Here is a 26,696-nt window from a genome sequence, read left to right as displayed (position 1 = left end):
TTTTTTATTATAAAAACATTCTTTTGAGCTTTGCATTCTATTTTATAACACATCTTTTTGTATCTGTTGGACACTGTGTAGACTTCTAATTGAAGGAAGCTCATAGTTTGAACATTGTTCATAGTATGTTCATTTTGATAAAACTGTGTCTTTGCAAGCTGGGTGTTTAGTGGTTGCTATGATTCAAAAAAAAAAATCCATGTGAACAGGAAATGAAGGTGGTGTTGTCCAATTAGGTTCCAAGGTCTGAGAATTTGTATAGTGCTCAACAGGTGTACACATCCATGAATAAATAACTGTAGTTATCCGAGAACATATTTTTTATTCCAATTTTTGTGTATTTTTTTTTTAATAAAAAGCTACCAAGCTGTCAGTCATAAATACGTATTAAGGTGTTTGGATCTAACTACTTCTTAAATGGAACCGTGAGGTGCTTCTTTGGCTCAGGAGTGACTAAGAAAGTTTGGGAACTTTCGTTTTTTACTATTTTGAAAGTGCAGACAACTTTATCTTTCTCTGATATGAGACCAATATATACTCCTTAAAAAACAATTATATCACAAACAATTTGAGGAAAACAAATCCTCCAAACTCCCATCACTCAGAGATAAAGTTAAAATTTGTATTTATGGTCTACACCTATATTTAAAAGTCATATATATTTACATTTTAATGCTTTTTCTTTCTACTTTTTGTTATCTATTTTGACAGAACTAAGAGAAAAAATATACTCTCTCTGCTCCTCTTTCATCCACTTCAAAATCCCCCACAGAAACAGGTACATGGGTTGTAGGAGTTGAATAGATCATCTCCTCGAGTGGACTTACCGCAAAGAACTCTAAAGGAATGGGTGCTGGCAGTTTCTCTTTAAATCTCTCATTAAACTCCTTTCCACCCAACAGCAAACCAAAAACCATCAGCCCGACGCCTAGGGAACACACGTTGAGGTTTTTAACATTCTGCAACACAGCAACTGTACTCTGTAACACAGTGAACACTGGAGTTTATACCAAGAAACGATCCCTGTATTTAGTGACTCAACACATACAAGTTACCTAGAAGAGGTGATTTACAGAGACAGAGGTAGAGGAGTTACCAGAGGTTGGGTGGAGGGGGAGAGAGGTGCTGTCTAATGGATGTGGAGTTTCTGTTTGGGATGATGAGACAGTTCTGGAAATGGGTATTGGTCATGACTGCACAATACTGTAAAAAATGCACTAATGTCACTGAATTGCTTCCTTTAAAAAATAAAGTGGTAAGTTTTATTATATATATTTTACCACAATAAAAAAAGTCTCAGATAAGCTCAGAAAGAAAGGGGGTGGGAGGGGAAGAAAGAAGGCCAGGGATATAGCTTAGTCTTAGGGCATATGCTGAGCATTCTTTAGTTCGATTCCTAGCACTACAAAAAAAAAAAAAGTTAAAGAATAAATAGTTCTTGATTAGCCACCCTATTGCTGGGCATTTCTAGTAAAAGTTCTCAGAGCTGGAGTGTAGCTTAGTGATAGAGAATGTGCTTAGCAAGTACAAGACCCTGGGTTTGATCCCCAGCATCACAGAAAAAAAAAATTTCCTCTGGCTATAATTTCTTTGTAGCATCCACTAATTAGCTGGCATTTTGATCTAGTCATACAATTTTATAATTGTAATTCTTATTCAAGTTTCTTATACCAAGAAACGACCCCTGTATTTAGTGACTCTAAATGTAGTGTTTTGTAATATGCTGCTATCTCAATGTATTATTATAAATTTAGAAAAATAACCCTGAGGCTGAGCTGTGAGCATTAGGAAAGAATTAAGGGTTGATATCAGCAAAATATTCTGAAGGTAAACACAAGAAAAGCTTTTAGTTTAAAGAGGGAGAAACTATTGTTAGCAGATGAAAGAGAAGTTAGGTGGACTGTGAGGACAGGGCATGAAGTTTGGAATGGAGCTCAAGAGAGTTAGAGAAGAAAGCCACTGGGTTATATCCCACAGCTACAGTCTAGGTACCCCAAATATAGTCAGTTCTCATCTAAATCCAACAAAGAAGACCCCTTCCAAGCCCAGGCCACGCACCCTCCCCCATCAATGCCTAGAACAAACTCAGATATGCTTGGATTTTGTGTTTTCTTTTTCTCACAAGCCATTTTGAAAAATCTCAGAGTAAGAAGCATGTTACTAGCTATTACCAGAAAAATGGTTTAACTATTTAAGGTATATTCTTATAGTTCCATTATAATCAGTCAAGGACTCAAATTTAAATGTCACTTCAAAGTGACTTTCCTATGTCTCCCTATTCAACTTTTAGAACAGTATGCAACTTTTCTTTGCAGTACTTAACATAATTTGTAATTACTTACATATTTGTGCAATTCACAATTTACCAATTATCTTCCTCTTAGACTGTAAGTTCCAAAGGACAAGGGCTGTATCTGCTTGGTTCACTTTTTTTTGCGGGGGGGGGGGTACCAGAGATTGAACTCAGGGGCACTTGACCACTGAGCCACATCCCCAGCCCTATTTTGTATTTTATTTGGGACAGGGTCTCACTGAGTTGCTTAGCACTTTGCTGCTGCTAAGGCTGGCTTTGAAATTTGGATCCTCCTGCTTCAGCTTCCTGAGATGCTAGGATTATAGATATGCTCCACCACATCCAGCTTGGCTGTTTTATCTCAGTGCCTGGCAGAGAAACCTACAAAGGCTGTAGCAGCATCTCTTAAGGTTTAATATCTAGGACTTCTACTGTCAATTGGTTCTAATCATTTCCTAGTTTCCTCTTTATCCATGGATCATTTAGAAATGTCATTATTAGCATTCAAATACATCGGGCTTTAAAAAATATATTTAGTCACTGATTTCTAGTTATATTTTACTCTGTGAAAAAAATGTTGAAGTTTCAGAATTTGTAATCAGTTTTGTATAATCAGTTTCAACATGGACAGTTATTACCATTGCTCCCCATGAAATTGCAAATGATTTCTCTGAATTGTATAGAGTCTATGCATATTTTATCATATTAAACTGGTTAATTATGTTCATTAAATCTTTTATATCCTTCTTTTTTTTTTTAGCTGCATGAGTTAGCAATTTTTGAGAGAGAGGTTTCCCCATTATGTCTTTAAATTATTTGTTAGTGTCCAAAAAGAACAAAATTTGTTCTTAAGAAAAACCTTCTCTTCACCTAATTAGAGTAATGATATAGTCACCAAATAAAGACCTAACACAAAATTATCTGTGATGTAGAAAGAATCACTATCAATAAAATAGGATTTTAGTGTTTAGTTCTCTTTGTGGCACTATTCTCAGAAAGCCTCAAAATAGGGCTGAGGTTATGGATCAGTGGTAGACCGCTTTCCTAGCATGTGTGAGGCACTGGGTTCAATTCTCAGCACCACATATAAACTAATTAAAAAAAAAAAGGTCCATTGACAACTAAAAATATGAAAAAAAAAGAAAGCCTCAAAATGTCTAAGTCTTTTTCCTTTTATGGAAATCCTTGAAAATAAAAAAAAAGTAATAAAAAGAAAAAAGAAAAAGAAACCTTGAAGATAAAAGATGAGGAGGAAAAATAAAGAAGGAAAACCAGTACCACCAAATCAGAAGTTGCTTACTTACATACACCACTGAAAAGATGCCACTGTACCGCTTTGTTTTAACCCCAAACAGGTATTTTAACATGGACGTGAAGACATGCACAGCTGCCGCAGTGGTAAACCCCCGGACCAGAGGCTCTGTGAGGTATATGGCCACAAATCCAAACCTACAGACACCTAGGCAAAACTATGTTGTTGTTGTTTTTTAAGACAAAGAAAGAAAGAAATCACATGATAGGTTATAGGAAATTATGATCAATGGAAACGTAAAAATTCTTTCTGGAACACTTTCTGTCATTACAGGCTTGCAACTGCAGTAGTTCAGTAGATAACAATTACTGTTAACATAGTTAACAAATTAATCACTGGTTATAGAGAAAACCATGGGAGCTGTGGAGTGGCTTGGAGCCCCAAGGGGCAGTGGTCATAATGCTTTCCCTGTCTACTGACCTAGGGACATGCTTAGTCATGCATCACAGTTATTCCTTCCAAGCAGATAGGGAATGTCCTCTTCTCCTTATAAACCAATCCTACTGTTTCAAATTTGTCTTGCTTTTGGGACTTCTAAAGTCCTCAACTGAAGCCTGCTAATCACTCCTAATTGTCAATAAGGCATGCAGTTTATAGAGTCTGAACTCTATAAACCCTGAGTTCTAGAGTTTTACTGGTTGGCCCTGCCCACCCCATAGTAAGATTATTCCACCACCTAGTAAGTTTATCCTAGTAAGATTTTCCCTACTACATGGTTTCTTTTGCTTACTAGTAAGTAGCCAAGAGGGTTCAACATATACTAGACGAACAAGTCAGAGCCCAGTTCCCCGTTTTCCAGTCTCACCTGAATGATTCCTGAAAGTAAGGTCACAGACATGGCAACTTTTACTCTCAAGGCATCTCTGGCTTCTGTACCATTGGTTGCATTTACTCCTCCTGGAATGACTATATCATCTGGTACTAATCGAACAGCCACACCACCAATCATCAAGCTAATAACAGCAAAAGGACCTGAAATGATGAAACATGAATGTCCACTGTCAGGGGCTTTAGGAAATTGTTCAGTGTACCAGGTGTGATGAGCATATATGATCCTTATTCAGGGGTACATGAAAACTCTCTCCAGTGCATCTGATGTGATTATTGCCAGTATGTCAAGAGACACAGGTGAGGTCAATTAGTCATCCTTGGACAAAGACTTCCCTGACCTGCTGTAGCACTCTGTGCCTGATGTGTGTGCAAACTGTGCTTCCAAATGTGACCACAACAATCTCTCCCATTCCACAGGCTCTTCCTGTACCTTGACAATTTCCAACCAAGAGGTGGAGTCTAGTTGCTCTCCCCTTGAATCTGGGTGGCCTTATGACTTACTAATAACCCATAGAATACAGCAGCAATCACACTGTGTGACTTTGGAAGCTAGGTGATAAAAGGTGATACCAGTTCTACCTCAGAGCTGACAAACTTATTCTGGAGCCTGGGCCACCATGTAAGAAAGCTCTAACCAGGCCACGTGGAGAACTTCTAGGACTACACAGAGGAGTTGGGATGAAAGGGAGTAGACGGGAAGGCAGAAGGGAGAGAGGAGGAATTACCCAGACAACCTCTTCCCAGGTCCTGACGCAGAGGAACTGTGAGAGGTAATAAAATCATTGTTTTTCATGCTTTCTATTTATTTATTCTTTATATTAAATTTATTTTAAAAACTTTTATTTTTAAAAACAGAATATAAGCTGCTTAATTTGGGGAGCATTTCTCACCCCTATAATAGATATCTAAGACACTGTGGGGGTCTTAAGGACCATCACTACTCTGATGAAATTTACATACATCTGATCTTAAATATATTCAAGAGAAAACATGTACAACTCAGAGCCTAAAATATGATGAAAGTGACATACATGCATAGCCATTACGAGCTCAAAATACCACTATTAACATAAAGAAGGAAAACCAGACACAAGCAAATTGTATTAGAAATAAAGCATCTACCTCATTTCACAGGTTTCAACAATTGCTCTTTTATACAAGAAACTTGTCCTTTTTAATTTTCCCAAGATAAAAAGAAAACTTTTTAACCTTAGAAATCTCGGGAGGAGTCTATTTTTTAAAGCACCTATTGTATATTCAGTATCAAAAGTTACCACAAAGTGGATGTTCTATGACACTATTTTCCTTGGCACCTTGCAAAGCTTGGAAATCCAAAAAAGAAAGGTAGTAGAATGTCAAGTGTAAGATTTTACCTATGGATATATGTCTGGAGGTTCCAAGAAAACAGTACATGATAACAGGATAAAATGAAGAGTACAGGCCGAACACCGGAGGCACAGCTGCCAGCATTGCGAAGGCTAAGCCTGTGGAGTTGAGAGCCAGAGAAATGGGGAGACTATTAGAAAACAAGGGGCCACATGGACTTTTCTCTTGGTTCTCTCTGATAAGCATCTTAATGGAAGCTGATGTGTCTTACCTGCCCACCCTTCCACCCCAATCTTGCATGCAATCTTGTACCTACAGAGTCCAGGCTGAGACAGTTTTCCTTGTTATCTCTGCTTTGCCATTAGGTGGATGTTTTCTGCTTTATTCTTTCACAAATTAGATAAGAGCAGGGAAAAAAATATCTTATTTGACTTGATGGATGCAGTTGTAGGCTGTTGTTGATGCACAAATGTCATCTCTTTCTCTACTGGGCCATTTTTTTGTGGGTTTGTGGAGACCCCTTTGCTATTAGGAAGCCACTCCCTGGCCTATGTGATGCCCCTCCACTTGACCCTTGGATTCCTCCCCTGGCTCCCTAAGATATAGTCATCCAGGTTCTTTCTGCTGACATTTGCTCATCCTGTGGGAGGGCTTCTTGGGCAGCACCTTGAAAGGAGCCAAGCTGGGTTACCCTCCAGGGTCCCCAGTTTTTCAGTGGGAAAGCTTGGCCCTTGACCCCCAGAAACTTTAGCAGTACAGGTTACACCTACTGGAAGACTCTCTCTTCATTCTGCTGTCCCAGGGACTTTACACCATCTTTTACCTGTGACTCTTTTTTTTTTCTTAAAAAAAAAGAACTTATTTGTTATAGAAGCTTTAGATCCATAACAAATTGAATGGAATGCTCAAGATTTCCCCCATTTCTACACAGGCATAGCTTCCCCCACCACCAATATCCCCCATCAGAGAGGTACACTTGTGACAAATGACAAACTTATACTGAAGCACTGTTATACCCAAAGCTTATATTAGGGTTCACTCTTGGTGTTGTATATTCTATACAAATGTGTAATGACATATATCCACCACTATAGTATAACGCACAATGGTTTCATTGACCTAAAAATCTTCTGTGCTCTGCCTATTTATCCCTCCTTCCTCATAAATCCCTGGCACCACTGATTTTTTTATTGTCTTCATAGTTTTGCCTCTTCCAGAAAGATGTGGTTGGGATAACACTGTATGTAGCTATGTCAGATTGACTTCACTTTGAAATACACATTTAAGCTTTCTCCATTCTTTTGTGGCTTGATAGCTCATATCATTTTAGTGGTGAATAATATTCCATTATCTGGATGTACCAGTTTATTTACCTATTAGTCTACTAAAAGAGATTACATCTTGGTTACTTCCAAGGTTTGGCAATTATGAATAAAGTTGCTAGAAATGTCCATGTGCAGATTAATTTCCAGATTTTTTAAAAAGGGACTATTTTTTAGAGAAGTTAGATAAGTAGGATTAGGAAGCAGTCTCCACAAACTCTGGGAACATTGCCCAATGCTCTGAGTAGCACTCTTGTCATCCTTCTTTCTTGCTTTTAGGTGGGAGGAAAATATATAGGGTCTTTAGAAATTTCTCATTCCCATCTTATATCAGTCTCCTCTTCTCATATATTCTGTTGCAGAATAAAAGAGTTTGGATGTCATTCACTCATAGTTTTGCATAGATGGTCTGGCATCCCTCCAATGGGTAGGCAGTAAACACCCTTTTTTTTGTAGCTTTGGGAGCTCAGCTGAATTTCTAGGGCAACTAGAAAACTCACTTAATGCACTGTTATATTTTGAAGAACAACAAAACAAAACAACAACAACAAAGAACTATTCTCCCTCCAGGTGTCGCTCAGGCTAGCAATCACTTCCAACTCTATCCTGTTTTTCTGCTATTTTTCTTCATTTTCCTAAATCAGCAGCTCTCATTGGAGAGTGCTATTGGTGCCCTGCCTCAACCACCATCACCAATGATATATGGAAAACTCTGGAGATATTCTGTTCATCATGATGAGGAATTCTGCTACCATATAGGGTTACACAGCGATGCTATCAATCATCCTATAATTTACAGGATAGTTCCCACTATATGTAAAAGGGACAGGATTGACAAACCTTGTTTTAAGTAAAATGTTTATATTGTTATTTCCCAGTTTATCAATTTTAGATATAAACTATTAACTTTCTATTCTATTATCTACCTTTCGGTTTCTCATTACTTATATCATAATTGCATGGGTTTCCGTCTCTTTTATAGAAAGTCATGTTTTCTTATTTTTATCCCTGGTATTCAGATGTTTTGCTGTGATGTGCCGTGTTTTAAATTATTTTTCATTTTTGTCTGCAGGGTACTTAATGATTTCTCTCAGTCTGAAAACTCATGTACTTCAATTTTGGGAATTGTTCTTTGATAATTTCTTCCCGTTTTATTTCAACTTACTTTCTTTCTGTAAGTCCTATTAGACATGACAGAACATTAGGCTTGATTCTCTGATATTTATTTTTTAAAAAACTTGTTTCATTTATTTATCTTTTATCTCTACTGCCAAGATATTTTCTTTTCTTTATCTTTCAGTTAAATGTTTTATTCTAGATATCACATTTTTAGTTTCTATGAGCTCATTTTTATTATCTGATGCTTTTTAAAAATAGACCCCTGTTCTTGTCTCATGGATTCAACATGTTTTTATATTTCTTTAAAGATACAATAGTTTTAAACTTCTTAATTTTATCCTCTCCATCATTTCTGTTTCTGATGAATTCCTTCTCTGTGTATGGTTTGGTCTTTCTTGAAGCTTAATATGTATTGGCTTGCTTTGTTTACCAATGGGTTTTATTGCAGTGCAACTGGGTGGCCAGACAATCTCTTCATTGGGAGTCCTCCAGCTGTCACTCTGTCTTTTCTCTGGGGACATTTCCCAATCTGCCTTGGGCTATGTCTTTTTTGCAGGCACTTTGGAGCTGAGCAGGGTGAGGGAAGAGCCTTTGTTGGCTCACAGCTGAACATGCAGTCTTTCATTTAATCCTCCTGACAGCTCTGGGTGTCATCACCTTATCATCCCCTGCATGGCATAGGGTGGGCACCTGAGTGCCTATGCGCTACTTATAACACAGACATTCAGCCAATTATCTTGCTCTTGTCCTTCTGCCTGGCTCTGAGCTTTGACAATATTTGGAGCCTCCACACTCCCAGGGTTCTGTGGGGTAGGTTCATAAATTTCAGATTTCAGCTTCCTCCCTTCAGTTTTCAGTTGCCCATATACTATATACATATTTCCACCCCCACCCAGGTCCAATATGTCTTTTCTCCCATTCTCTTTGTCCAGGCTGGTTCATACCACTTCCCCTTCCTTTACCGATATTTTAGCAGAATTTTAAATGAAGACAAAACAGTGATTCGATCTGCCATGCTTAACCAAAAAATTCTTTCAGATATTTAAATCATTTATCAATCACAGTAAATTTACTTTCTCTTCGATTTCTATCTTTTTTACATTTTGTTTGTCATATTTATCTGTCTTCATTGATTTATGATGAGCAAAAATAACTTTTCAATAGAAAATTGATTGTAGATAATCTATACCTCTTAGCAGCATCTGCTGGGTCATTCCATGTATTGAAATAGCTTCCTTCTTTCTGAAATATCCTGGTTTTCCTTTCGTGTTCCAGATACTTTTCTTTTCAGTCTCTTCTGCTGCGTCCTCCTTCTCTATTTGGCCTTTAATGCTGGACAGAATGTGTTCTTGGTTCCCTTCTCTTTTCACTTCACATTGTCTCCCTAGGTGCCCTTGTCTCCTGCCGTGGTTTAAATGCTCTATATCTATCAAAGATTCCCAAAGTGACATCTCTAGGCATGCCTCTTTTTTAAGTTCATCACATTTGAATATAAACTTGAAATACCCAATTGTCTATCTCACAAGTACCTTAAAATGCACAAGTTCAAACTTATCCTTTAATTCCATTCCTGTGATTTTTATTATTCTGCAACCATACTTCCATCCCTCAGTAACAGAAATCTGGGAGTCATTTTGACTATTCCTCTTCCTTATGGTCCCCTTATCCAACTCAATAGCCCAGCAACCTTAAAGCTATCCTTGACACTCCTTCCTCCCTCATTCTCACTAAATGGCTAGTCTTACTGATCTTACCTACAGAATACATATCACACAGTTTTCCAGTTGTTTCCATTTTTAAAAAGATATTTTTTTAGTTATACATGGACACAATATCCTTATTTTGCTTATTTTTATGTGGTGTTGAGGATTGAACCCAGTGCTGCACATGTGCAAGGCAAGTGCTCTGCCACTGAGCTACAGCCCCAGCCCCCAGTTGTTTCCATTTTTATAGCCATCACCCTAGTGCAAGATGAAGAAAGCCAACTGGTTAAAAATGAGCTTGTGAGATGATTGCAAAAACCCAACAAGGCAAAATCCTGAGGATTACTTTAAGTATGAGTTTATTAGGTGCCCTGGAGGCACATCCTGAGTTGTCAGTCTTGCTCCACTGAAGGTCAGTAAGCTTCTGTTTGCCATTGCAAATGCTGAGGCTTTATCTTCTCCTTACCCTGCCCTGGCCTCTGCCTTTGAATCTGTCTGTTTTTGCATTCTTGGGGGTGATGGTGCCAAATGGGTGTGTGAAACTATCCTCTACCTTGTATAAGATTTCAATAGATTTAATAGATGTGGCAAATCAACCACTTGGAAAATTTAAAACTCAATAATTGATTGTTAGGGGAAGCATTTTTCTTAGAAATTAATTTTGGGGCCAGGTACAGTGGTGTACACCTATAATCCCAGTGAATTGAGAAGCTGAGGCAGGAGGATCTCACTTCGAGGCAGTCTCAGCAACTTAACAATGCCCTAAGCAACTCAATAAGACCTTGTCTCAAAATAAAAAATAACAAGAGCTGGGGATATACCTCAGTAATAAAGTACCCCTCAGTTCAATCCCAAGTACCAAAAAAAAAAAAGAAAGAAAGAAAGAAAGAAAAAGAAAAAAAATCATTAGAAATTAATTTTTGGGAAACTGGCTAAGAAAGTAATGGATTTTTTACCAGCTAACTTAGAACCTGTTCAAGCCATTATTACCTTTGCCTATGCCAAGCCACTGGAATGAATAAATTGATATTTTCTTAAGTTCTTATATCAAATATAAAATCATAGTATATCATGATCCCTTGTAATTAGAGTATGAATTTAGAAACCAAAATCTTTAATAACAACCACAACAAAATGTTGATTGATTGACTTAGCAAGGTAGTGCCAAATCAGTTTACTGATTTGCAAAATAGAACCACCATTTTCTGCTATGAATACTTCTGGGGCTTTTAAAGGGCAAAGTTTCTGAAGAAATCCATTAGGAAGGTAAAAGTTATAAAAATGATCTGATAAAAACCACACATTTGCAATCATGATGGAAAAGGGTCAAAACTGTTCAAGGAGATGATAGCAAGGGAAACAAAAGAAGAAAAACAACAACAACAAAAGAAAAGAAAGATACTCTACTAACCTTGAGGAAGCTGAAGCACTCCAGTGCTTATGCCTGAGACCAAATCACCCAACACATACTCCTTGAATTTATATGCTGGCAACCATTTAGTTATGGGCAGAAACATATAAATGATATTTCTTATTTTTTTAGGAGTACAACTGTGAAGATAAAGACAGAAACAAAGTTATAAATAAGGAGAGTTCACAGAGTTCACAGCATGACATTTTCCCTTCCTTATATCCATGAGTGAGAAAGAAACATTCACAATTGATGATTCAAGGTGTTGCTAAATAGGGTCAGAGTCAGCAGGGGGAGCGGGGGGGGGGGGGGGGGAGACAGAGTGAGTGGTCTGGACATTCTGGGAGACAGAGGGAAGAGGTGAATATTTCAGCAGTGGGTGGAGAATTAGAAAGTGGGTCATTTGGGTAAAACTTGACACAAAAGTAAGGCATCATAAAAGTAAAATAAACATGGTGACACCCATGATGAAGCCCGGGTTCCATCCTATGTCTAACACTGAACTGTTGTGGCTGGCTTTGCACATCAGGAGTGCTCACAATTCACTCTCCCTTCACTTCACGGTGGAACCATACTTAAAGGGAGCAGATTGGAACACAACGTACGTGAATGCCTGTTTCAGTTTATCACCAATGGAATCCGAAACCTTGTCCTTCGTGTGTAGTCTTTCCTGGAGGACTGGATGACTAAAGATGGGCCTTTCCACATAGTACCTCTGGGTTGCTGCAAGGATTTCATTTTCTTCAGCATGATCCATAGTACTCCAAAATTATTTATTAACAGCAGGAGACAAGCATTTCTTGAGAGTCACTAAGGAAGAAAATTAAAGCTTCATGTCAGTTGCCAAAGTCCTACTGCTCCTAAGCATCTCTTCCTCACAGTACTCCTAAGTTCTGAGGACTTCTTAGACATCCAGGGCACCCAACACATTATTCCGTATACAGTAGGAACTAATAAGTAGAATAAAGTCATAATCAATACAAACATAAACGTGATTTATTTCCTCCCAAAGCAACAAGTGTACTTTCAACAAAAGCTCATCCTAAGTTCAGTGGCTAATGCTGTCTCTAGTTCATATTAAGGGGAACTGTAAGGCAGGCCAACACTGGCCATCTGTTTATGTCAAGTAAACAGAATGGAGAGTAAGACTGCACTTAAATTGATATCCAATTTCAAGAAGGTGTATCAGCTTCCTTTCCCAATTCCATGCTTATATTTGATTACTCCTCAAATTATTCTATGGTTCACACTGGATGTTCATGTCTCCATTAAGCAAGTCCCTGTGAGGTCACAAATAAAAACTTTAGCACATTAGTATAATATTGTTTTAAAGGTGATAATACTGTCAAGTGTTAGACTATTAGAATGGTTGATATTTTTTCCTTGCTACATAGTGAATACCTCTTATTTGAATAAAATAAATAATTGAGGAATAAAAATCTAACATATTTGTGTACCTGGAGATACATATAAGAATATTCACATGGTTTCATGATAGTAAACAATTGGTGAAAACCAAATGTCTACTTATACAATAAAAATATATTTTGGTGTATTCATAAATTGAACCCTATGCAGTAGTTAAAAGAAAATAAATCTATACATCATTATCAATAAATCTCAAAAACTTAATTTTGGGGCTGGGGTTGTGGCTCAGTGGTAGAGTGCTTGCCTTGCATGTGTGAGGCACCACATAAAAAAATAAACAAAATAAAGTAATTGTGTCCATCTACAACTAAAAAATAATCCCTTATTTTCAATAAAAATATAAGGCACAAATAGATATATACAGGATGCAATTACAATAAAAAACTTTCAAAGCAAAAGTGTATGTTGTTATAGCAGTATATATTTAATATATATGTGTGTAAAAGTACAAAAGTACAAAAGCATTTGTGACAATGGTAAACAGTGAGACCAGATGGTGTTACTTCTGGAGAGAAGGGGAATGAGACTAGGGAAGGATAGTCAGAGAGCTCTGACTAACTGTTATTGGCAATGTTTAGATTGTAAAAAGAACTAGCATAATTAGAGCAAACATAAGATTTTATTGTGGTGAGTGGTAAGTAAACTGTTGTTTGCTACATGATTCTTTGTGCCTGACTTAACCGTTGAACTATATATTCATAATAAAAAGCACACAACCCTTGGGCTGGGTAAAGCACTTGCCTAGCATGCGTGAGGCATTGGGTTCTATCCTTAGCACCACATAAAAATAAAATAAAATAAAATAAAGGTATTATGTCTATATATAAAAAAAGTCACACAACCCAATATTCCCAACAGAAGGAAGTCAAGAGCAGAGGAGCCGGGGCTAACAAATGCATGGTTAGGTTTGGATGGCGCCTATGGCATTGGGTCACTAATGTCAGTGAAACTTGGTGAAAAGTCAGGTTTTCACCAAAGTGAAACTAGTCTTGTGCAACTGGCCACAAAACAGAATGCAAAATAAATACATATGTCCAAAAAGACTGAAAATTCAAGAGCCTCAAATAAAATGATATGCTACAAGCCAGTGTGACCAAGTGCCACCAAGAATGGTATTTCAATGCTATGGTTTGAATGTTTTTGTTGTCTCTAAAATTTGTGTTGAAACTTAATTGCCTATGCAATGAAGATATGTGGCCTACAAGGGGGATTGAGCCAAAGGACTTGGCCCTCATAAACGGGATTAGGTGGCCTTATAAAAGAGCCTGATGGAGGGATCCTATCCCTTTTTGTCCCTTCTGTCAGGTGATACAGCAATAAGGTACCATCTTGGAGGTGGAGAGACCAGGCCCTCATCAGTGGGCAACTTGATCTTGGACTTCCTGGCCTCCGGAGCTGTGAGAAATAAATTTATATTGTTTATAAATGACTCAAGTCTTGGCATTTTGTTTTATCAGCATAAACGAACCAAGGCAGGAATGATAGTCTGGGGAAGAAAGACTTTGCAACAGAATCTGATAAAGATTATACATTTTTTGTTTTAGATTAGCAAGTCTGGGTGGACACCCATCATCTGACTTTTATGGCCACTCCTAGGAACCATTATAATACACCAAAATACAGCAGCAGAAATAAATATTAGACATCCTTATTTTTATTGTCAAGAGTTCTTCGGCTAGCCCCAACATCAGGAATCTCTGATTTACACCCATTAATCTGAAGAGTACTTTTTACCCCTGTTTTTCTCCTAGAACCTCAAATTTCATTTCATTTCATTAACCAGAACAATTATAAATTATATAAAATAAATATAAATTATAAATATGTAATTATATATAATATATAACACAATTATGTAACATATATATATATATATATATATATATATAATATGTATAACAATTATATATTTATAGAAATTCAGATGACCAGGGAGACAGGCACTTGACACTTAAAATGCTGGCTTTCAACTGTGGCTAGACTGGACTCTCCTCAGACACTAAAACACTAAAGCCAGGTTCCACACACAACCTGTTCATTAGACAGCCTTTAGGAGGCAAGGCCCAGGCATTGTTTCTTAAAGCATCCTGACATGATTTTAGTGAGGAATATGAATGGAGAACCGCCAGTTTATAACCTAAGAGAGACAGAGAAACAGACATGAAAGAGACAAGAAAATCACCAAGCAGCATTTTAAAATAAAAGTAAATGACAGATTTTAAAGCAAATTAATCAGTGACACAATTAAAGCCAGATTAGATTATTTTTTTAAAAAATTTTTTTATGATATATGACATAATAGAGTCATGCAACATAAAATAATAAATATGGTAAAAATAGTAAGCGTACTGAGAAGTACATGAAATCAGTTTTGAAGAGGAATTTTAAATATAAGGGCATGCTGTAGCAGTAAAAATGTTTCTCTGAATCTGCTATTTTCACTTAGGGCATTGGTTCTCAGCCCTGGCTGCACAGTGGAGTGACTTGGGCAGATTTAACTACTATTGATGCCTACCTCTACAGGCAGGGATTCTGACTTACTTGGTCTGAAAAGCAGGCAGAGATTTAAAGTTTAAAAAGTTCTCAGGTGATGCTACTGTGCACCCAAGGTTCTAAACTAGTGACTTAGCAGATGGCAAAACAAAAACTCATACCCACCCACCCAGCTATCTACCCTCCCAAACAAACAAAAAGGAAAAATATGAATACAATGTAACTAGTGTGCAATGCATTGTATCAGTATCTTTACTTGTGTGTCTTTGAAATATTTAATACAAAATTACAAAGAGGAATTATTTAGTTTGGGTTTCTCAAGCAAGTCTTACTTCTGTGCTTATGTTCTCACAGCAAAAGGGAGTTCTGTGTAGAAGGGCAGTTCACTGTCTTCTGTGTCTGAGGCAAATGCAGCCTTAATTGAAGGCCATTTCATTGAGGAGAAAATCTCAATGCAATTTAGATCTCAAACATTAGATGGAATCAGGAAAGCATTAGGACATATTTTCTTCATAGGGTTCAGAGAAAGTACATGATATCTGGTAGAATTTGCATGTTAGATAAGCAACATATTTTTAGTGTAAGTATGTACCAAATATTACATGTGACATAGAAATTTATTCTTTGTTTACCTCAACTTTAACTGGGTATTCTGTATTTTTCTTTGCTAACTCTGGCAACCATAACTCCTGTAGATTAGAAAGATACACAGTAAAGAGAGATTTCTCAAGTATTTCTGAGGTCTACAACCCTGGCTATAATCTGTGTCCTCCTAGAGAGATCTGTTTCACAGCTCAGAATGTCTCAACTGGGAAAGAAAAAAAGAGGATATTATAAGTACTATAGAGCTTAGTTAAAGCATTTGGGAGGATTGTGTAGGCTGTATGCAAATACTATGCCATTTTATATAAGGAGCTTGGGCATCCATGGATTTTGGTAACCATTGGGGAAGGTTGGAACCAATCCTCATGGATATCAAAGCACAACTATATCCTACAGTCAACAATCAGAAGCCCTTGTTCACTATAACTAATCCAGGAAGACTCTCCATTCACCTCTCTGCCTTCAGACCTGGCTGGTCATGCATGTCCTCTGCCTCTGCCAATCTCATGTTCACCACTTCTCTGGTGTTCTTTTTATAAGATCACTTGCAACCCCATGGTCTTTCTTATTTATTTAAATTTTTAAATTGGTTCTAATTAGTTACCCATGGTCTTTCTTGCACTAATTCTTGGTTATGTTTCATCACTAACTTACTTCTAGACATTTTCCTATATCATTGTCTTCAGAGTTTTCCATTCTTGTATAATTTTTTAGCCATTTAAATGGAGTTCTGGGATAGAGAGAAAACAAATGTTTGTGCTTACTCTGTTATCTTTGACCCCTGATTTGTTATTATGGTCCATTTTTACATTGGGTAGTCAGGTGCTACAATTCATCACGTATATTTTTAACATGAAATATATAAATGTATGAAGAAATATTTGAAAAAATTTTTCATAAAATGGCAAACAGGAGCTGTGTTGATGGTGGTATTATAGGTACTGATCTTTTATATTTTTGTTTATCTGCATATTCTAGGATTTCCACATTAGATACTATTATTTTAGAAACTGACATTATAAAACTATGTTAAGTGCTGATAACAAAAGTAACAGGTACTTTCTGTTATCCTCTTAGAGGAGGAGTCTGCAAATACAGGAGACCCTTGCCATTTGAAATGACAAGTGGGAATTATGAGCCACAGGTGGTGGTGCACACTCGTAATCTCAGTTACTCAGGAGGTTGAGGCAGGAGGATTACAAATTCAAGTCCAGTCTGGGCAATTTAGCAAGATTATGTCTCAAAAGAAACTAAAAAGGGTTAGGGATATAACTCAGTGGCAGAGTGCTTGCCTAACATGTACAAAGTCTTGGATTCAATCCCCACTACCATGCATGTGTACACAAAGTAGGAGTTATATCCACAGACCAAAATTTAAGAATTTGAATATTCTCAAAAATTGAGAAGGAAATACAGGTGAGTTTCTCAACTGATTCAAGTTATTAAGGGTTATGCCTTGTAGCATGACCCACATATTGACCAAGAGACAGGTCTATTTTCTCTACTATGAAATATGTGAGGCCTCTTTGGATTTGCTTCTTATTAATAATTGAAACCAAACACCAAGCATCTACTGAAGGAAACACAAATCAATGCCACCTATGAGGGGTCAGGTAGTTAATGAAAATGCATGAAGTGAACCAGTTGAGTCTATGCCAATCTAGAAAGCATATGCCAAGCCAAAGTAGAAAGGTGCTACTCAGCTCTTGCTGAATATGAGTAAGGCCTCCATTTAATCTTTTCTTTAAATAGTCTTTTCAATAAATGATGTTGGGAAAACTGGTTATCTACATGCAAAAGACTGAGATTGGATTCTTTTATCACACCAAATAAAAAAATCAAATAAAAATGAATGGATGAAAGACTTAAATTTAAGACCCAGAAGTACTAGAAGAAAATAGTACAGAAGTACTAGAAGAAAATACATGGAAAAGTTTCATTACATTTCATTACATTGGTCTGGACGATGATATTTTGGGATATGAGCCTGAAAGCACAGGCAATAAAAGCAGAAATAGACAAATAGGTGACATCAGTAGAATGTAACCCACAGAATGGGAGATAATATTTGCAAACCTACACCTAATAAGGGGTTAATATCTAAAATCTGTAAGAACGCAAAGAACTCAATAACAAGAAAACCAAAAGCATGATTTAAAAATGGGCTTAGGACCCTAATGGATACTCAAAAGAAGACACATGAATGGCCAATAGGTAAATGAAAATATGTTCATTATCACTAATTATTAGAGAAATGCAAATTAAAACCACAGTGAGATGTCACCTTACATCTGTTAGAATTATTTTTATATATATAAAAAAGAAAGATGAGCGTTGATGAGAATGTGGGGTAAGAGTCAATCTTGCAATATTGTCAGTAGGAATGTAAATGAATACAGCTATTATGGAAAACAATATAGAATTTCCTTAAAAAAACAAAACAAAAAAAAACTATGATTAGAACTACCACATGACCCAGTGGTAGTTCTGAGCATTATCCAAAGGAACTGAAATCAACATGTTGAAGGGATACTACCCTCGGGTGTTCTTGTAGCACTATTTATAATGGAAACAATAAAATGAAATGGAAGAAATGGAAACCACATAAGGTCCATCAGCAGATAAATAGACAGAAAAAATGTGCTATATACACACAATGGAATACTATTCAGTCTTTAAAAGAAGGAAATCCTGTCATTTGTGACAACATGATTAATCTGAAGAACATTATGCTAAGTGAAATAACCTAAGCACAGAAAGAGAAATACCACTGATGTCACTTACATATGGAATCTAAAAAGGCTGAACTCGCAGAAATAGAGAGCAGAATGACAGTTACCAGAGGCAAGGAGATAGGTGGAAAAGGGAGAGAGAATGGGGAGTAGTTGATCACAGAGTACAGAGTTTCAGTTGGAAAGGAGGAATAAGTTTTGAGATCTGTTGTGCAGCAAGTTGACTACAGCCAATAATAATGTAATGTGTACTTCAAAAGGACAAAGAGTACATTTTAAATATCTCACCATACAAAATAACAGGTAAATGAGGTGATGGTTAATTAGATTGATTTCATCATTCCATAGTGTATGGATATATTGAAACATGATACCATACTTCATAAATATATATAATTATTATTTGTCAATTAACAATACTATTAACTCAAAAATTAAAACATTCTTTATCTTGAAGTTCATTTACATAGAGTGAATTGTACAGATCTGCATATGGTTTTATGAGTCTTACTGTGTGTGCCTTTCTGGCTTCTATATGTAGAATTCCTATCACCCAGAAATTTACCTTGTCAATCCCTACCACACTTCTGGCATCCATGGTTCTAATTTCTATTACCATGTATTAGTTATGCCTATTGTAGAACTTCATATAGAACATCCAGGTGGTTTTTTTTGGGGGGGAGGGGTACTTGCGATTAAACTCAGGGGCACTCAACCACTGAGTCACATCCCCAAGCCCTATTTTGTGTTTTATTTAGAGACAGGGTCTCACTGAGTTGCTTAGCACCTTAACAACCTTGCTGTTGCTGAGGCTGGATTTGAACTAATGATTCTCCTACCTCAGCCTCCTGAGCTGCTGGGATTACAGCCATGCGCCACTACACCTGGCAGTTGGCAGAACATCCAGTTTTTAAAGATAACTTTAAACTACACTTTTACAAAAACATTTTTAATCTTTAATGGTGGAAACGAATACTGATTTTTAAGGAAACAATGTGCAGACCCAAAACAGAGAGGCTAACCTCAACGCAACAACAACACAACCACTGTGTGTCTGTTCTACAGTATGAATGATTTGTACAAATTCATTAAATTTCTCTCATGAAATAACCTGATGGGTTTTATTCTTTAGCAATTAGGAGCACATTCCTTAAAACAGGAAGGGCCAGCCTTATCTTCAGGGAACAAGAAATGAAGAAAAGGGAGAGTGGAGCCCACTCCATAGTCAGTCCTGGGGGAAAAGGAACTTCAAAGGAAATACTGAGAAAAGTCCAGTTTGGTGGGGGAAAATAAAAGCTAAGGGAATGTTTAGAGGCAGTAACACAGAGGGAACAGAACACAGGGCTGCCATTATTTTTGATCAAACAGCAGGAAACCCTATCTTATCATCCCTTAGGAATCCCACTGACAGGCTGGGGCTGGGGCTCAGTGCACTTGCCTAGCATGTGTGAGGCAATGAGTTCAAATCTCAGCACTGCATATAAAAAATAAATTAAATAGAGGTCCATTGTGAACTTAGGAAAACAAAACAAAACAAAAAAAGAATGTCACTGACAAGGCACTACAAGGCCCTAGATGCTCTTCAGCATCCTCCCAAACTCCTGTCCACAACTGCTCCTTTCTTGGCTGACTTTAAAAAATTTCCCTCTACCTCTCACCTTGTCCCTGGGCTCCAGCCACAGGGACCTCTCTTGCTGCTCTCTGACTGTGTCAGGTACACCTGACTCAGGGGCTGTGTCTGGAACTCTACTCCCAGATAGCTTCATAATCTTTTCCTTTACCACCTCCGTTCTAGCTCCATATCACTTATTCACAGGAAGCTTTCTGTGAGCATTGATTAAAAAATTGTACTACAAGTCTACCACGCTTTTTCCCCAGCTTTGCCTTAGCATTTTCATCATCTAACCTATATTACATTTTATTTCTTTATTTTTGTCTTCCCTCCTCCATTCATGAGAATGGAAGCTACAGGAAATGACATTAGAATTCATTAAATATTTGTTGAATGAATGAATGAATCAAGGCAGAAGGAAAGAGAGGAAGAAATGAAAAACCCTGCTACCTTTGGAGATTGTTAAGAGTGCTCAATAAAACAGGGACTAGTTCAGAAATTCTATCATTTCTCATTATTTTATATTTCATTGTTTTGAGGAACTAAATCAGTAGATGAATGGATTAAAAAATGTGGCATATATACACAATGGAATATTACTCAGCAATAAAAGAGAATAAAATCATGGCATTTGCAGGTAAATGGATGGCTTTGTAGAAGATAATGCTAAGTGAAGTTACCCAATCCCCCCAAAACAAATGGTGAATGTTTTCTCTGATATAAGTGACTGACTCATAGTGGGGTAGGGAGAGGGAGCATGGGAGGAATAGAGGAACTCTAGATAGGGCAGAGAGGTAGGAGGGGAAGGGAGGGGGCAGGGTGTTAACAATGATGGTGGAATGTGATGGACATCACATCCAATTCATTCATCTTCATTCAATTCATGAAGACATGAATTGGTGTGAACATACTTTATATATAAACAGAGATATGAAAAATTGTGTTCTATATGTGTAATAAGAGTTGTGATACATTCTGCTGTCATATATTTAAAAAATAAAAGCAGTTAAAAAATTAAAAAAAAATAGATGCATTGGAGAACAAATGTTTATATGTAAACATATTAATGAGTCTTTGAGTTTAGCAAATTGTTATCATTGTTAAGTTTATGGTGACAAATCCATCTTTTCCTAGTGCCTTTATTCCTACCTTAATTCATTTTAAGAAGCAGGTAAAGAATAAATTATGAAATCATAAAACAGCATGTGCCAATACCATAAAATCTTTGGGAACAATGATCAGTGAGAAAGACATAAAATCAATGCAATGCTAGAATTTTATTTATGCATTTTTTTAATGGCGTTGGGTAAACCAGCTCTAGGTGGCTGGCAAGGTGGAGGCTGAGCTGGTTCTGTAGATATGCACTGGATTTTTAAAATCAGGGATGGGCAGCTCCTCTGAGATACAAAGGCAAAGAACTCCACTGCTGGTAGCTTTCCACTCCAGAAAAAAGTATTCTCCAACAAATACTAATACTAAAATATCATTTAGTATTCAGTCAGGCCCTGGTATTGGTGAACACTAGATTATATCAAGTGTTTGAGGCCACCAGCTCACCCTTGGAGCTACCATTCCACACATATGGAAGACTGCAGGGAACAAGCAGGAATCAAGGGCCAGAAGCCCACATTCACCAACAGAGCAAATAGGATATGATGATTTGCCTACATCATAGAAAGCTTGAAAACAAGTTTGTAGCGGATTAACCCAAAGAGAAGTTCAATATAATTTCCTGTAATGCACGTGCCTCTTACCCTGGCTTAATCCTTCCCATTTTTTGTCAACTCATGTCCTTCTCTCTGACATGCCTTTGAGGTATTTTCAGATATGTAGAAGGAGAAACAAAGAGCAGGAAAGACAAAGATCATGGATTAACACTTTAATAACTTATATCTTTATAGCAAGAATAGTTTTCTAAGTATGAGCATCTATAGAGGTTTCAATGTAACCGCAACAAGATTAGGTCCCCGGAACAAGTAAGTAAACAATGTGCTCTTTTTTTTTCCCTCTCCCAGTTTTGGTAACTCGATAGTCTGATTACTTGAGAAGCTATTGAGATCCTCAATAGCTCACATTTCAGCTACAATCAAGGTGATCATCCTTATCCCTTGTTGACACCTTTCTTCTCTACCCCAACAAGTCACAGATCACTTCTAGGAGACAATTTCAAGAGGCTATTAAACACTGGCATGGATACCTAGAAAAGAGATGCAATCGTGCCAGGGGGCCTTTTGGAACAGTGGATCATTTTAGATAGGCAGAGTTACATCTAATTCAGCCCATCAAAATGCACCAGGAGCTGAAAACTCAAAGCACTCTGGGTGGTGAAAAGGAGCAGTCCCTTCCCTGAATTCACTGAAATGTCTTGGTCTGGACTGCTGCTTACAGGGCATAATTCAGGCTTGGTTACCCTGAGTGTAGGTAATGCAAGGGTGAGATAATATGTAACAGATTTTTTTGGGTCTGCTTTCTGTCCTAAGATTACAGAATCTCAGAATTGGTTCTTTGTGATTATTTAACCCAGTGATTCTGATTCTTGACTGGATATTATTATTTCCTGGAGGAACTTTTAAAAGATGTCTGGGCTTACCTTAGTCCAATTAAATCAAAATCTTTTTTTTTTTCCCAAATAAACTTTCGAGTGATGAAAACATAATGGGCCTACCTACATACTAGTAGCTGACAAACACAGGTACCATATGTCAGCCTACTTTTTTTTAGAGACAGAGTGTCACTGAGTTGCTTAGTGCCTCACCATTGCTAAGGCTGGCTTTGAACTTACAATCCTCCTGTCTCAGCCTCCTGAGTCACTGGGATTACAGGTGTGCGCCACCTCGCCCAGCTGCCAGCCTACTTTTATACATAGCAAAACCAATGTCCAAAGAATTTAATTGACTTGCCCAAGATCATATGCCTAGCTACCCATGCCTAGAAGGGCCTGGATGAAAGCCATGATCTCCATGAATTTAAACATCTACCAATAATATTCTAGACTTGATTACCAGTCGCAAATTGCCAGTCAAGAATAAGGTCAGCCAAGTCTGGTTGATATCTAAGTTAAGCTGATCCTGACCTAAGTTCAAAGGTGAGGATAAGGTATGAGGATTTTGGCATTCTCTTTTATATTTTTCTTCCAAATAGTGGTGTATGAACCACACCTCTGGAGATTTAAGGATCCCTTTGCTCTAGATTAAATTTGTCACTACCTATGTCCCACTGTCTCATTTTACCAGTTCCAGAAGGCTCTTTACTTACCCAGAACCAATGTGCAGTACAAGAGGCAGGGGACAGAATCCCCAGCTGGGAGCTCAGTGAAGTTTAGTGAAACCTTGATTAGTGGGGCTGACAGTTGAAGGGACAGCTCACTCCTCCCCTGGGTAAAGAAGAAAGGGAGTTAACACAGCAACTGCTGGTTTGTTCTTAGAAGTCATGCCTAAATATTCATTGATTTCTAATTCCTAATTCCAACCCACTCCAAGATACAGCTACTGTTATCACAGTGGTTTACATAGACTTTAATACTTACAAAATAAATAAAAATTGAATAAATAAATAGACAAATAAATCTTCCTAAAGGTGAACTGCTATGGTTTGAGGGAGATGGACTCCTTGATTTTTTAATTCAACCATTCCCATACTTAGTAAGTCAAGGGTAGAAAATCATGTGTGAGAAACTGTTCCCCTAAATAGGATACCAGTAATGGGAACAAATCTTAGAACCACTTTTCTTGAGAAAAGCAAGAAAAATTAAAAAATAAAGCTAGGTATAGTGATGCACATCCCTGCAACTCCAGAGGCTGAGACATGAGGATCACAAGTTTGAGGCCCAACTGGGCAACTTAGCAAAAACTTTCAAAATAAAAACAAAAAGTGCTGGGGATGCAGCTCAGTGGTAGAGTGTCCCTGGGTTCAATCCCTGGCACTCAAAACAACAAAATACAAAAAGTGAGAATGGTATAATATTCAAGAAAAAGAGCTGATCTTTTTAATATCAATTAAAATGTCAATTAAATATCAATTAAAAATTAATATAATTAAAGTGTCTTTAGTCTTTCACAGATAGTCCAGAACACTTACACAAGAGGCCAGGTATTTATTTCATGTGTAAGTAGAATAATACTCTGTGGATTTATCCACATCCTTCTTCATTCTCATTTTCCTCTATCTATCTGCTCTCTTATAAAGCAAGATCTATTAACGCTGACATGAGGAATCCTTTGAAAGGTGTCCAACATTTTGAATAGGTGTGCATTTTTTTCTGGAGATGAAATCCCTACTTTTTGCTAGATTTTGAAAAAGACCTGTCAACTCTCTCAAAGTCCCCTACAATACAATTGGTTTTCAAAGGTTGAGTTGAGCAGTAGATAATAATATTCATCGTTTTTGGTATCTAAAATGAAAGATTTTATAAAATTGTCCTCTGTAATTACTGTCCAAAAGAAGAATTAAAAGATTCAATGAAATTGGGTCCATTCTCCAAAAGAATGGACTTAGATAAAAGATGGTTTGGGAGGTTCCAGAGGATTAAAGTTATCCATGTTTATTCTGTCTTCCATCATATAAGATTTTACTAGTTTGAAAGCAAAAGAAAGGAAAACCATCATTTCACCACTTTTCTTGTTGATTTTAACTGTGTTAATTTAATGGTAATCCAAACATCAGGAGAAATGGATGTGTCTTCTTATTTATATTTCTGAGAAAACTGCTTACTTTGGAATTAACTAAAATGCAGACTAGCTGCTACTATAAAATAAAATACCCACCAGAAGGCATGCAAGGCATTGAAAATGAGATGAAAACTCAACTGATTTTGATTTTCAATCAAACTGGTGCTACAAACCTGTATCAACCCACTGTTTTAATTAGAAATTTCCCCAATCTTTCAATCTTCGGTTCTTAGCCACGGGCCTTTACACAGATAGTACTCACATACTTACTGGATTGAGTAAATTCTTTTGGTATCGCTCATAAATTAATGAGGAACCTGTAACTCTGTATAGTTTCAGAGTAGTTAAAGAGAGAGAGAAAAAAGAAATGCTATGCAACAGAACTGGGACCTCAGGTGTTACTTAACAAACTAGAACACTTTCCAACAGTGCACTTAAGATATCAGCCATAGCAACCTTACCCAGGAATTCTTTACCCTAAGTTTTTTTTCTAATGCAAATTAGTTTGAATTTCGTTTTCCTCCCTCTTGTCCCTTCTGGTACAAAACAATACTACCCTACAGCAATTAGATCACCTGGCAAAAAGTATCTCAGCTAGGGCTGCAGCACAGAGGTAGTGCTAGAAGGTGTAAGGCCCTGAGTTCAATTCCCAGCACCACAAGAAAATTTTAAAAAGGTCTTTCAAATTTCATTTCCAAAAGGAAATGTGCATTTCCTATTGCATATTTCAAACCCCATTCCATTTTCATTCTGGGTTAGTCCCTAAGCTAACTTTAGTAAATACGTTTAAATATAATGCACATTGTTCCCAGTTTTCAAATAAGATAAAGCAGAATCTCAGCAACCCCTCCAAACGTTTCCATTTTTGTTGCTGCTGTTGACAAGAGTCTTCATTAAGTTTTTAAAAAAATCTAGACTCTAGATCAGCCCACAGTATTCATCACACCAGGAAAAGAATCTCCCCCTCCTCACAGTGTATCTGGTGGTGGCCTTCTCCACAGCAGTAGATCCTTGCAGTTTTTTTAAGTTCATTGAGAATGTCCGGTTTGTCTCCTTGGGGGTCCGGTCCCCAGTGCGTACCCAACCAGGCATAATCAATACAAGTAAATTGGTTTCCTGATAACGGCCTTTGCTACCTTCAAACACTCGGAGCCACTATTATGGTAGAGCACCTGCTACAAGGAGAACAATGAATTTTTAGGCAGGAAGCCAATACCAACTTTCAGGGCATAAATTTTTTTTTTAGCAGATTAGTCGAAGCAAGGGGCCAAGCAGTGTTGTGTGATGTGCGGAGGGGCCGGGTCTCGAAACCGGTTTACCCTCGGTGGATTGCCCAGGCAGTCAAATGCCAGTAGAACCCATTCTGACACAGCCCGAGGCAGCGCTGGGCTCCAGAGAGAAGGCTAAAGGAATCGCTGAACGTTTTTTGTTTTGTTAAATTGGATTTTGTTACAAACAGGCTAGAACTAAGAGGGACTCGATTCTGGCCACAGCAGGGCAAGTATGAAGTATGACAATATTTTGGAAGCAAGGGTCAGGGCGCATGAGAAATTATGAACACGAAACTGTAAACAGCAAAGAGCTGGGTTAGAACCAAAGGGACTTCGAGAGGCAAACGTCTAGTAAAAATCTCTCTGCAGAGGGTGAAGGAACCAGTTAGGGAAAGCAAGGGAAAGCACACCCTGAGACTTTATCCCCGCAAGGTGTGGGCAAGCCAAATTTGTGGGCTATTATTAGTTTTAGAGGAGTGAGAAAGGCCTGAAGGTAAAGTCCGAGGCAGAGGGACAGACCCCCTGGGAGAGGCGGTGACCGCCCGAGCCCAGGTCGCGTGGGCATCGGTGGCG

General features: G+C 37.5%; 1 protein-coding gene across 4 annotated transcripts in view; it reads right to left on the bottom strand.

Moving 5' to 3' along the window:
* Positions 1-12,074, bottom strand: part of Slc26a5 (solute carrier family 26 member 5) — a 28,688-nt gene extending 16,614 nt beyond the window's left edge. For 3 of the 4 annotated variants that reach the window (XM_077796722.1, XM_026384960.2, XM_077796723.1), the window contains exons 1-6: positions 11,923-12,074; positions 11,318-11,457; positions 5,810-5,920; positions 4,411-4,577; positions 3,598-3,762; positions 828-980 (exon numbers count right to left, since the gene is read on the bottom strand). In XM_077796722.1, the coding sequence (XP_077652848.1) occupies positions 828-980; positions 3,598-3,762; positions 4,411-4,577; positions 5,810-5,920; positions 11,318-11,457; positions 11,923-12,074 (888 nt within the window). The remainder of the gene's footprint in view (positions 1-827; positions 981-3,597; positions 3,763-4,410; positions 4,578-5,809; positions 5,921-11,317; positions 11,458-11,922) is intronic. The other variant, XM_026384961.2, reaches the window with a different exon arrangement.
* Between the last annotated feature and the right edge of the window lie 14,622 nt (positions 12,075-26,696).

Source organism: Urocitellus parryii, chromosome 3, assembly GCF_045843805.1.
Source record: "Urocitellus parryii isolate mUroPar1 chromosome 3, mUroPar1.hap1, whole genome shotgun sequence".
In the NCBI taxonomy this organism is placed as follows: Eukaryota; Metazoa; Chordata; class Mammalia; order Rodentia; family Sciuridae; genus Urocitellus; species Urocitellus parryii.
The sequence above is the reverse complement of the archived record's forward strand: the minus strand, read 5'-3'. Positions and strand labels throughout refer to the sequence as shown.